Raw genomic sequence first — 12059 nt, forward strand, 5'->3', positions numbered from 1 at the left:
GTATCGGCCTAAACTGAACTTATATATTTTTGGGGAATATTTATTATAGCAAAAAGTAAAAAATATTGAATTTTTTTCCAAAATTGTCGCTCTATTTTTGTTTATAGCGCAAAAAATAAAAACTGCAGGAGGTGATCAAATACCACCAAAAGAAAGCTCTATTTGTGGGGAAAAAAGGACGCCAATTTTGTTTGGGAGCCACGTCGCAAGACCGCGCAATTGTCTGTTAAATCGATGCAGTGGCGAATCGCAAAAACTGGTTTAGCTGCCTAAAGGTCCGGGTCTTAAGTGGTTAAAAGAACAGGGAAAGCAGCAGGAGAAATTGCCGGGAACTCTCATGCAATACAGGAAACAAGCAAATCTTTCAGCAACTGCTAAACATTTGAGTACGGTATAGGTTTTGAGTGAAATGTCCCTTTAAATAGGAAAATGTAAGGCAATAAAAAAATAAAACAAATTGGAGGCACATTAGAATTAGAATATACTAATTGTTTCAAGAGGATGAAAGAAAACTCGTAAAAAGAAACAGGGCTGTCCCTTTCGATCATGAAACAAACCCCCTGATCTGGAACAGAGGGTGATTTACAGTAAGCTAATTAGTTACATGTCAGCATTGTCCAAAACAACCATAAATAAAAGGTACAAAAAGTATGAACCTGCAGAACAAACACAGCTGCCGTAGCTGTGATTAGGGGAATAATAAAGCCAGGCCTCAGGTACACTAATCTCCAGTGCAGAGCAGAATAGACACCAATTAAAGGAGGTGTAAAGGACCCAGCAATTGATTAGGTGTGCAGGGTAACAAAGCCATGAAGTCCTGCTAATTTGTTCGTATTTCTACATAGTGGATCGAACTTTCCCACCATTAATGTCAACTGCAACAGGATGAGCAGGAAAATCGTATTTATTAAAAAGAAAAAAGTTTACATTACTGCACATATAGGTGGATTCAGGTACAGTTACGCCGGCGTATCAGTAGATACGCCGTCGTAACTCTGAATCTACGCCGTCTTAAATTTAAGCGTATTCTGGAAACCAGATGCGCTTAAATTAAGCTAAGATACGAGCGGCGTAAGTCTCCTACGCCGTCGTATCTTAGGGTGCATATTTACGCTGGCCGTTAGGTGGCACTTCCGTTGAGTTCGGCGTAGAATATGCAAATGACTAGATACGCCGATTCACAAACGTACGTGCGCCCGTCGCAATTAGTTACGCCGTTTACGTTAGAGATACGCCGGCGTAAAGATAAAGCTGGTCTCTAGGTGGCGCATCCCATGCAAAGTATGGACGTCGGAACAAGCGTATCTTTTTACGTCGTTTGCGCAAGTCGTACGCGAATAGGGCTGTGCGTAAATTACGTTCACGTCACAGGCATTGAGCCGACGTATCTTTGGGCGTAAATACGACGTGATACTGAGCATGCGCGCGCATGAGCCCTTCGTTCGGCCATGCATCTACATGGGGTCAAGCCTCATTTAAATACAACACACCCCCTACAGCCTACTTTGAATTACGCGCACTTACGCCGGCCCATTTACGCTACGCCGCCGTAACTTAGGAGGCAAGTGCTTTGTGAATACAGCACTTGCCTCTCTAAGTTGCGGCGTAGCGTAAATATGGTATGCTACGCCCACACAACGTAGATCGGCCGTACGTGAATCTAGGCCATAGACTCCAAAATGTTTTCATAATGGCAACATAAAATATCTACTGCATACTCCCAACACATAATAATATTTGACTCGGCAGGACTTAAAAAACTTAAAGAGGAACTGCAGTCTGCTCACATAATTTGTAATGAAAACATCTTTGCCATTCTGAAGCTTCCCTCTAACCACTTTGCATATTATTTTATATATACTGCGATTCCGTACTTGCCAAATATGATGCAGAAATCTCCCTCCACTGAGTCTGGCTGCAGCCATTTTAATTGTGGGCAGCTGAAGCTGCTGCATGTTCACTTCCTGGATTTACACAGACACACCTACAGCTCTGTAGCTCTCATTGGCCCTCTTATGACTCATCCTGCCTCCCTTCCTGGCAAACACTCACAAGAGTTAAATAGAGAGCTGTGCATGATGTCATAAGCCTAGGCTTTTTGCCAGACAAAAAACAGGAAGTGGGCTGTAAAAGGTATTTACTGGCAGAAAAAAAAACACTATCTAAAGTTAAAGGGGTTGTAAAGGTTTGTGTCTTTTCACCTTAATGCATCCTATAGTCACTGGCCCCCCAGCACCCCCATTTTACTTACCTGAGCCCTGGAATTTCCCACGCCAGGGTTCTCGGCTCTTGGATGGATAGATTGATCGCAGCGCAGCCATTGGCTCCCACAGGTGTCAATCAAATCCAACGATGCGGCCGCATCGTTCATAGTAAAGTGGACAGAAGACAATATCTCACTTTACAGCACCTTCATTCCAGCACACACATCATAAATCATGTATTTAGTAAAGCAAAGACAGTGTCAATAGTTCTATAAATAAAAACTGTTTTAAAAAATAACTCCAAGAAATGTAATTTCCTAGCTGTGCGATTGGCTCACTGATTTTCTTAGAATGACGGCCACAGCGCAGCGTGAGCCCCAATTCCCTGGAGGACGTCAATAGACGTGCTCCCCTGCAGGGCGCACGCGCTGCAATCACCCGAGTCTCAGTTCACTGAGACTCGGGTGATTACAGATCCGAGTAAGGGGCTGGTCCCGACCCCTTACCACGTGATCAGCTGTCGGGCAATGACAGCTGATCACGTGGTGTAAACAAAAGTCGGCAATCGTTTTTTTTCTCCTTTTGATGACAGCGTGTGTTTCGGAAGAGGAAGGAGGCACATCCGCCTCATCAATGGAAAGAATCACAGTATATATAAAATAATAGGCAAAGTGGTTGGAGGGAAGCTTCAGAATGGCAAAGATGTTTTTATTACAAATTATGTGAGCCGACTGCAGTTCCTCTTTAAAGCGGAGTTCCGGCCACAATTTCACTTTTTAAATATAAATACCCCTGTAATACACAAGCTTAATGTATTCTAGTAAAGTTAGTCTGTAAACTAAGGTCAGTTTTGTTAGGTTGTTACAGCATTTAGACACTTTATAAAATAGAAATTGACTGGGGCCATCTTAAGTGTGGGCATCATGAAGCCAGACTGTATGACTTCCTGGATTTCAGCCTTGCAGATCTAGCACATGCTCAGTGCTGCACAAGCAGTGTCAGATCAGGTTTCAGCACCTGTGCTGTCCAAGTCACATGATTCTTTGAGACTGGGGAGTGCACAGACTCCTGGAAAGTTACACCCACTACATTCCCAGGAGTCTGTGCGGTGTAGGTTAGGAAGCATTAAGCACCTAGGTGCAGGAAGTGGGAAGATTAACTATTCTGCCTAGCAACAACACTTTGAAGGCATCTAAAAAAAAAAAAAAAAAATTGTAAAGGACTAATGACATTTTTTTAAAACTACTGATGTAATGTTATATTTATGGGTGGAACCTCCACTTTAAGTGGAGGTCAATGCATACTGCATGAATGTTTTAAATATGTTGTGACTGTTTAACAGAAGTTTGCGGGGAAGACAACACATTCAAAATAGATTATCCCCTGCGCATCAATTGCCTAGAGAGATTCATCAAATAGCATACTTCTTACCTCTACTACCGACTTCAAATCCAGTCGAAAGTTAAAATCTCCAAAGACAAAGTAAGGAATTTTTTCATATCGATGATCAGTAATACTGAAAAAAAAAAATAGAAATCAATTAATGCCAATAATGCTACATCTATATAAAGAACTCAAAACGAACATTACATACTAAAAGTTTTTCAATATCTGAACATAAACAACGAATCTGCATTCTATGCTGTACTGTTCCTTCGCACAATGCAAGACCACGACACTCATCGAAAAAAAAATTTGCGATGCGACACATGCGTCAATTTAACCAACAAATGCTCGGCGGTCATGTAACGTTGTACACAAACAAAATGTACCGTATATAATCGAGTATAAGCTGAGTTTTTCACCACATTTTCTTGTGCTGATCGGCTTATACTCGGCGTCACCTTTTTGCGCCTGATCTCCCGGATTTTGGGGACCCTGTACCGGCTGGCCGTAGGTCCCCTGGACCCCAAACTTGGGACACATGTAGCCCTAGTTCTAATCTACAAGTCTGCAACATTTGCTGTCTGGGGGACCTACAGCCGGGGAGCATCGCTTTTTCAAAGCCGAGCACCCCTTCTATATACTCCCATGTTAGTTAACCATAAGTCTAGTCATGAGCACAGTGAGGCACGGGCACAGTGAGGCATGCACATGGACACAGTGAGGCACGGGCACAGTGAGACATGGGCACAGTGAGACATGGGCACAGTGAGGCACGGGCACAGTGAGGCATGCACATGGACACAGTGAGGCATGCACATGGACACAGTGAGGCAAAGTGAGGCATGCAGATGGACACCCTAGGCCGGGGATATGCAATTAGCGGACCTCCAGCTGTTGCATTACTACAAATCCCATGAGGCACAGCAAGGATCTGACAGCCACGAGCATGACATCCAGAGGCAGAGGCATGATGGGATTTGTAGTTTTGCAACATCTGGGAGGTCCGCTAATTGCATATCCCTGCCCTAGGCTTATACTCGAGTCAATAAGTTTTCCCAGCTTTTTGTGGTAAAATCAGGTGCCTCGGCTTATATTCAGGTCGGCTTATACTCGAGTACATACGGTATGTATTTTTTTTCTCACAAATAGAGCTTTCCTTTGGTGGTATACGATTACATCTGCAGTTTTTATTTTTTGAGCTATAAAATTTGGAAAGCATTTTTTTTTTTTACTATAAAAAATATAAAAAAAACAAAAAAGTAAATATTGCAGAATATACAGCCTCATGCCATATAACTAAGCTCCATTTTATGCCGAATAAAACCAACTTATTAATGTATCTTAAATCTTTGGATTTTTACTCCAAAAGCATTTCATTATAATACATTTGTTATAAAAAAAATGATATAAATCAAAAAAATCTGATTAAAAAAAAAAAAAACATTGATTTTTATCCACCCTGCCACCTATACACTGGAATTGCCCACTAAGCTATATGATCATGTCACTTCTTTCGAAGATGTTCTTTTTTTTTTTTTTTTTTTAGTGTATTTTGTGCGTGTACTCGAGAGAGGAGCCGGACTGCAGGAGTTGGGAGTAGGCAGGCCTCCCCCAGAGGCAATCTGCCACCTTTCTCCATGCCCCGGGTGGCAATGGCGGGTGTGTGAGGGGGTCCTCCCACACAGCCCGCCCTACCTGCTCTGCTTTGAAGCCCAACGGGGCAGAGGGACTCCCTACAAGGGAGTGAGAGGATCTAGCCCGCTCAACCAGCCCCGTTAGTCCTTCGCCTCTCTTTTTAGAGACCGCGTGGTCAAAGTGCGTGCATGTTAACCCAATTTCGAGTGCGTGTAAGTGTGGTGGTTTTTGTGGGAGGGGGTGGGCGTACTAAGCGCAGGCTTACCTCGCATAGCACACCCATCGGGAGCCGGGCTGAGACCACCAAACTCAATTCACATGTAGCTGAGACCGAACTGGATCAGAACCTCTAGCTGCAGAGGTGAATGGCTTGTCAGCGCAGTGCCAATCGTGTTGAGCCACCGCAGCTCCCCTTGAACAGATGTTCTGCTGTACCTGGAGCTATAAATTGCAGGTGCCATGATCAACAGCAGCTGTATTATACAACATAGGTATATGGTGAAGCGCTGCGCAAACTGTTGGCGCTATATAAATCCTGTATAATAATAATAAGATGGTGACTTTGTAGGTAGCTTCAAATGGTCCAAAAATTCTGTTGCTCAGCATTCCATCTATTAAGGATTGAAAATTTGATACAGACTCTTAATTGACAACAGCAAAAATAATGTAGTTGCTACAAAATCACTTGTGTGGTATATTTTGTAGAGCTCCAAAAAAAAAAAAAAAACGAAAGAAAAGCAAAGCAAGACAAAAAACAAAACCAGAAAAAAAAAAAAAAACAACGATGACACGTACTTCTCGAAGTGGACTCTGACAATCAGATATTAGCACAGCTCTTTCTAAACTCTCTCTACCCGCTTCTTACCACAATTCACAACACATTCACTTTAAAACAAAGCCACGTTGGCCTTTGCCAATTTCAGTAATTCATTTTGATTTTTGGCATTGCTCAAGGTCATTTACAGCTAACATAAAAATAATGAATGTTAGTGAAGTTGCAGAAAGGCGTGACAGATGGCTTTTTAAATAAATTGATTTTTCAAGGAAGGTATGTGCAGCTAATTTTTCCCCAAAGTCATTTTTTTCGGAATTGACACTTCTTGCCAAAGAACTGCTACTTACAGCTTGTTAACTAAATGGATATCACAAGTCAGGAATGATGGAGTCAAAAGATACTGGGCCAGACACAAAAAGAAATCAGTTAATTAAACCTCAATTACATTACTTTTACACATTTAAGGATTTCATAAAAATGATTAGTTTCACCTCATTTATGAGGACCACACTTTGCCCTGAAGGCAAAGACAGGCAGCCCTAAGTGCTTTGGCGGCTTGGTCGTTGGTTGAGAATTGTAGAAGACATGGCTTGGCTTCCTGGTCCAATGCCTCTGGTCACTTCCAGAGTTTTGTAAATTACTTTTTGCTAGACATTCGTGAGACCTTTTTAACTATACAGGTTATGGAGAGAAAAGACTAAAGAAATCTAAAAGCCCTCCAACTGAATCAGTGTGTAGCTCGAACAGAAGGTATTCACAGATCTCATTCTTTCAAGGGGTTGTAAAGCAACATTTTTTTTCCCTAAATATCTTCCTTTACCTTAGTGCAGTCCTCCTTCACTTACCTCATCCTTCCAATTTCATTTTAAATGTCCTTATTTCTTCTGTCTAACTCCACACAGTAATGCGAGGTGTGGAGTGTCGTGCTCACCCCCTCCCTTGGACTACAGGAGAGTCAGGACGCTCTCTACATTGCAGATAGAGAAAGGAGCTGTGTGTTAGTGGGCGTCCTGACTCTCCTGTAGTCCAAGGGAGGGGGCGAGCACGACACTCCACACCAGGGAGAAAGCCTCACATTACTGTGTGGAGTTACAGACAGAAGAATAGGAAGTGAGGATTTCTCAGAAGGAATAAGGACCTTTAAAAGCAAAATGGAAGGATGAGGTAAGTGAAGGAGGACTGTACTAAGGTAAAGGAAGCTATTTAGGAAAAACAAATTGTACCTTTACAACCCCTTTCACACATATCCCCAAAAATTAGGTGGTTATTCCTCAGTTTAGGACAGTGGGTGGAGACATGCAAATCATTGCTTTACAGCCCATCAGCCAAATGCACATCAACAACTACTGGTGTATAGTGCAGATATAGTCTAATATAGAGTTATTTATTTCAAGCTGCATACATCTCCTCCCCCCCCCCCCATGAAGCTCTGCAGTGCAGTGCTTTGTCAAACCCTGTAAAGAAAGAGTGAACCGTGAAATCACAGCACACATAAAAAAAAATGTTTTTCCGGGGGTCCAAGGCTTCTGACAGAGGCAAGGTATGCTATGGTCTACCTAGGCCAAAGTCAGGTGGACCCCACGCCTTTCGAATCAGCCAAGAATGGTCGACCAAGTACTTGGAAAGAGGCTCTCCTAAAGAGAGAGACCCGTCCGAATAGGGATGGGTGTGCCGCCCCAATGGGGCATAGAATTTATATATATTGATTCCCTGAAAGATTTTTCTATGGACTTGTATATTTATTTCACATGCTGCCATCTAGTGACCCTTTGTGGTAATGCACTTGTTTTTTCCCTGATGTATGACACTTCCTCTGTATGTAATGCTCCACCCTTTCTTCCTGTGATTGTACTTCCTGTGTCATGGATGCAACCAACAGGCCACATGTAGCAGGACACATGTATTCTGCATAGTATGCTACAGACAATATCATCTTTTGACCGCATAATACCACAATCTATTCATCTGTTGCATCCCATCATCTGCTGTAACCTGATGTTTCGGAATAAAACACCTCTGTGGATGGAAATGGTATTGGTGAGTTCAAGCTATCTGATAAGGATTGTCCTCCGTGATTATATCTTTTGGTCTGCCCACTTAGTCGAGCCTTTTCCATCTCGGCTCCCCCACCTCTAAGGGGGTCGTGCGGTGTACTGGCGGCAGTTACATGGTTCCTAGTTGCAGCACATGGGAAAGTGCTTTTGTTCTTTCCCTTAGCCGTTAAACGGTAAATATATTCATCATTCACAATATTATCAATAAGGTAGATGTTTCTATGTTGAGAGTGTTTTTGTTTGTTTTGTTTTTTTAACAATCTCACCTATACGATGTATTTCATTCTAGAGCATGTCCTTCTTACCCCCTGAAGATGACCGCCCTCTACAAGGTCGAAACACGTCTGGGTTTTATCAAATTTATCACGTGTATCATTGTTATAACATTATGCCATGCTTCTGCAGGTTTGCCCTTATGGCCCAATCAATATCCTGTCAATTTCTTATGTACATGTTTTTTATTGCCATTACTTGACTATGTTTTGGTTAAAATATATCAGACACGTTTCCTTGTGAGACATACAAAACCACATTAAAACTTTTGTACTAAAAAAATATATATTTACTTATTTTTTGCTGCAATACAAAGCCCCCCGGGGTAACTTTCCTTTTCCTTCAGTGATTATATCTTATACAGGCCAGGCATAGAGGTCTCACAAGGGATAATCGCTTCACAACAATCGGAGTCAGAATAATGGGCAAAAAACCCGAAGGCCACAGAACCTCCCTACGACATCAGGGCCGGACATATAACCTACCTAAATCTTCTTTCTGTGCACATAAAAAATAAAACACACATACATGTAGTGTTCTGCTTGAGAATAAATAGTAAAAAAAAAAAGCAACAAAAAAAAGCTGCTTTGTGCAATACACACATCAGGACTGTCAGCCGGTATAAAATTTGCCCTGGCTGGCCAAAAGGCCTGCCCAACAAGCATAGTGCATGCAAAGCGTAAAGTGACCTGACCTAATGCCAGTGAAGAAAAACCATGGTGTGCAACCCAAAGTTATTCTGGTACCCCTGGAACGCCACCCCCCAGGGGGCACATCGCCTGGGGCTCTTTGTGTCTCCCAGTCCCAGGACAGACAAATGCAGCCCCATTCAAATCAGAAAGGCATTAGAACTTGGGGAGAGTGCTGCCTTCACCTGGGCATAAGCCTGGTACACTAGGCGAGGTTCAATCCAGGCGGGAATGAGACATTCCCTGTTGCATATAGCAGTTTTAAGCCATTCAGCCATCGTCAAAGCAGCATATGGATAACATGGCAAAAAGTTCTCCAACTGAATGGTTGCAATGCAGTAAACTCTTCTTAGAACAGAAGATGACTGACATGTCTCATTCCATCACTCAATCCCCATATCCTCATAGAAGCCATGTTTTTTTTACACAGCACCAATGATGGCCTGAAACAGCAGTATGCAGTTTGGAATAATTGGCTCTATAATATTGAGCTATACCTGCGCTGTATGCCAGCGGTTCTGGATGTGCATTTGGCTAATAGGACATATAGGAAATGATTTGCGTGGCTCTGTCCTTTGTCTTAATATGAAGAATAATCCTATTTTTGGGATAGGTGATGGAGTAAGACATTAGAATATCTTTTGTTCTAAGAGGGATTCACTATGCTAATGGACCTTTTTATAAAAGACTTGGATGAGTCGGGTGATAATTTGTAGTCTATTTGTAGACTGCCTAAGAAATTTCAGTAATGTGAAAAAAAATATTCTCAAGATACAATATTTTGACCTAATCAACCAACCTTTTGGTGGTTAACTTGGAAGCCGATGAGTGATCACTCCTTTTAGACCAGGAATTTTCATTACGAGCTATAACTCTACCCACACTACCCTGGCAAGGTGGGCACACTGCTCCATGGCAGCCTGGTTTTAGAGATAAAATTTAGGGACCGAGACATTTATAGAAATGACGAACCCCAAAATGAATTCGGGTCAAAAATATTGCCGTGCTGCAGAAGAGTAAACCCATTAAACCATAGAGGGCAAGGGCTAGATACAGGTAGGGGGACGTAAGTTTGTGCAGGCATAGCGTATGTTATTTACGCTACACTGCCGTAATTTAGAGAGGCAAGTGCTGTATTCACAAAGCACTTGCCTCCTAAGTTACGGCGGCATAGCGTAAATTACGTCAAGCCCGATTTGCGTACGACTTACGCAAACAACGTAAAAAGATAGGCCTGTTCTGACGTCCATACCTTGCATGGGCTGTCCCACCTACGGAGCAGCTTTATCTTTACGCCGGCGTATCTCCAACGTAAACGGCGTAACTAATTGCGACGGGCGCACGTACGTTCGTGAATCGGCGTATCTAGTCATTTGCATATTCTACGCCGAACTCAACGGAAGCGCCACCTAGCGGCCAGCGTAAATATGCACCCTAAGATACGACGCTCGTATCTTAGCCCAATTTAAGCGTATCTGGTTTCCAAAATACGCTTTAATTTACGACGGCGCAGATTCAGAGTTACGACGGCGTATCTGCTGATACGCCGGCGTAACTGTACCTGAATCTAGCCCCAAGTTTATATCCATTTCAATTATCTTCAGCTATTGTAAACATAAAATGAGAACAGCCAGAGCATTGGCTCATCTCCGATTGGCCCATCAGGCTATAAGCAGCCAATCCAGCGTGATTTTCAAACACAGAGATCTAAACAGGCACCCCCCTGGGTTATAAACAAGATAGGGTCTGTAAGTTTGTTCTTAAAGGAACACTAAAGGTTAGTTTTTTATTAGATCAATTGATTGCTGTAAGCTAGGGCATTTAAATATCACTTACCTCGTTTTTCCTTTTGACGTCCAAAATACAATAATCCAGGTTTGAAAATGACATTTCCGGTCTCTCCTCTTCCTGCTTTCCACCAGCATCTGAGCCGTTTTGCATGGTGGAAAGCAGAATGTGCTCACCCCCTCCCTAGGACTACAGCCCTGCGTGAAGATGCTCTCTTATCCCTCACAGGCATGGAGGCTAAGCCTAATGGGAACTGTAGTTCCCATTAGGCCGTGATGTAGCAAGAATGAATGCGCACCGCAAACCAGGAAGTCAGTGAGAATAATGATTCAGGAGTGACGGAGGTGAATAAAACAGCTCGATTTCAACAGGTATCAAACTAGTTATAATGCAAAACATTACTTTTTACTTTATCAGCTACTGTCAGACTTTAATTTAAGAGGAAAATATTTTTGTCTTTAAAACCCCTTTAAGTTGAATCTAAGTCAGAACAAGTACATTTTTTTAAGTGTTTTGCTTGTTTTCCCCACTGTCCAGAAGATTTTACCTCACTTTGTCCCAATGACAAATGGATTTTGAAAATGTTGGGTTGTTGTGGAAGCAAGCCTTGGTGATAAAGCATCAGTGGAGGTACCTTTTTCCCATTAAAGCTCCTACAGGGGTGAATTTCCCTTCCTAGGGGTAGATTTCCCCTCACTTCCTGTTGTCTCCCTCCGTTTGTAAGTAAGAGTCGTTTGTAAGTCAAATGCTTGTAACAAGGGGACCGCCTGTATTCATTCCATTTATCTTCAGTTATTGTAAACATAAAATGAGAACAGCCAGGACATTGGCTGTCATTTCTATAAATGCCTCAGTCCCTGCAGGCTATAAGTAGCCAATCCGGCGTGGTTTTTCAAATATGGAGAGCTCTATATCCATTCCTATATAGCGTTAGCTTATATCCATTCCAATTATCTTCAGTTATTGTAATCATAGAAATGAGAACAGCTGGGACATTGGATCATCTCTGATTTGCCTGCCAGGCTATAGGCAGCCAAGCCAACACCGTTTTCATATACAGAGAGTTCTGCAATCAAGATGACACAATTGCCAGAATTTTACAGTTAAGATCAGGAAAGATAGACCTGTTATAGACCAAATAAATAAACAATGCTATGATAAATTAAAATGGCTTACTCTGTTTTGCAGCTTTATTGCTGCAGCTAAGAATTTTATAAATGTTTTCACATGAAGAAGTCATAAGTTGTCCCTGTGA

At 42.2% G+C, this 12059-nt stretch overlaps 1 protein-coding gene across 2 annotated transcripts in view; it reads right to left on the reverse strand.

Annotated features, from left to right (window-relative positions):
- Positions 1-12059, reverse strand: part of INPP5A (inositol polyphosphate-5-phosphatase A) — a 599826-nt gene that overhangs the window by 182460 nt on the left and 405307 nt on the right. For both annotated transcript variants that reach the window (XM_040361359.1, XM_040361360.1), the window contains exon 9: positions 3636-3720. In XM_040361359.1, coding sequence (XP_040217293.1) covers positions 3636-3720 — 85 coding nt within the window. The remainder of the gene's footprint in view (positions 1-3635; positions 3721-12059) is intronic.

This window comes from Rana temporaria, chromosome 8 (assembly GCF_905171775.1).
Source record: "Rana temporaria chromosome 8, aRanTem1.1, whole genome shotgun sequence".
Taxonomy (NCBI): domain Eukaryota; kingdom Metazoa; phylum Chordata; class Amphibia; order Anura; family Ranidae; genus Rana; species Rana temporaria.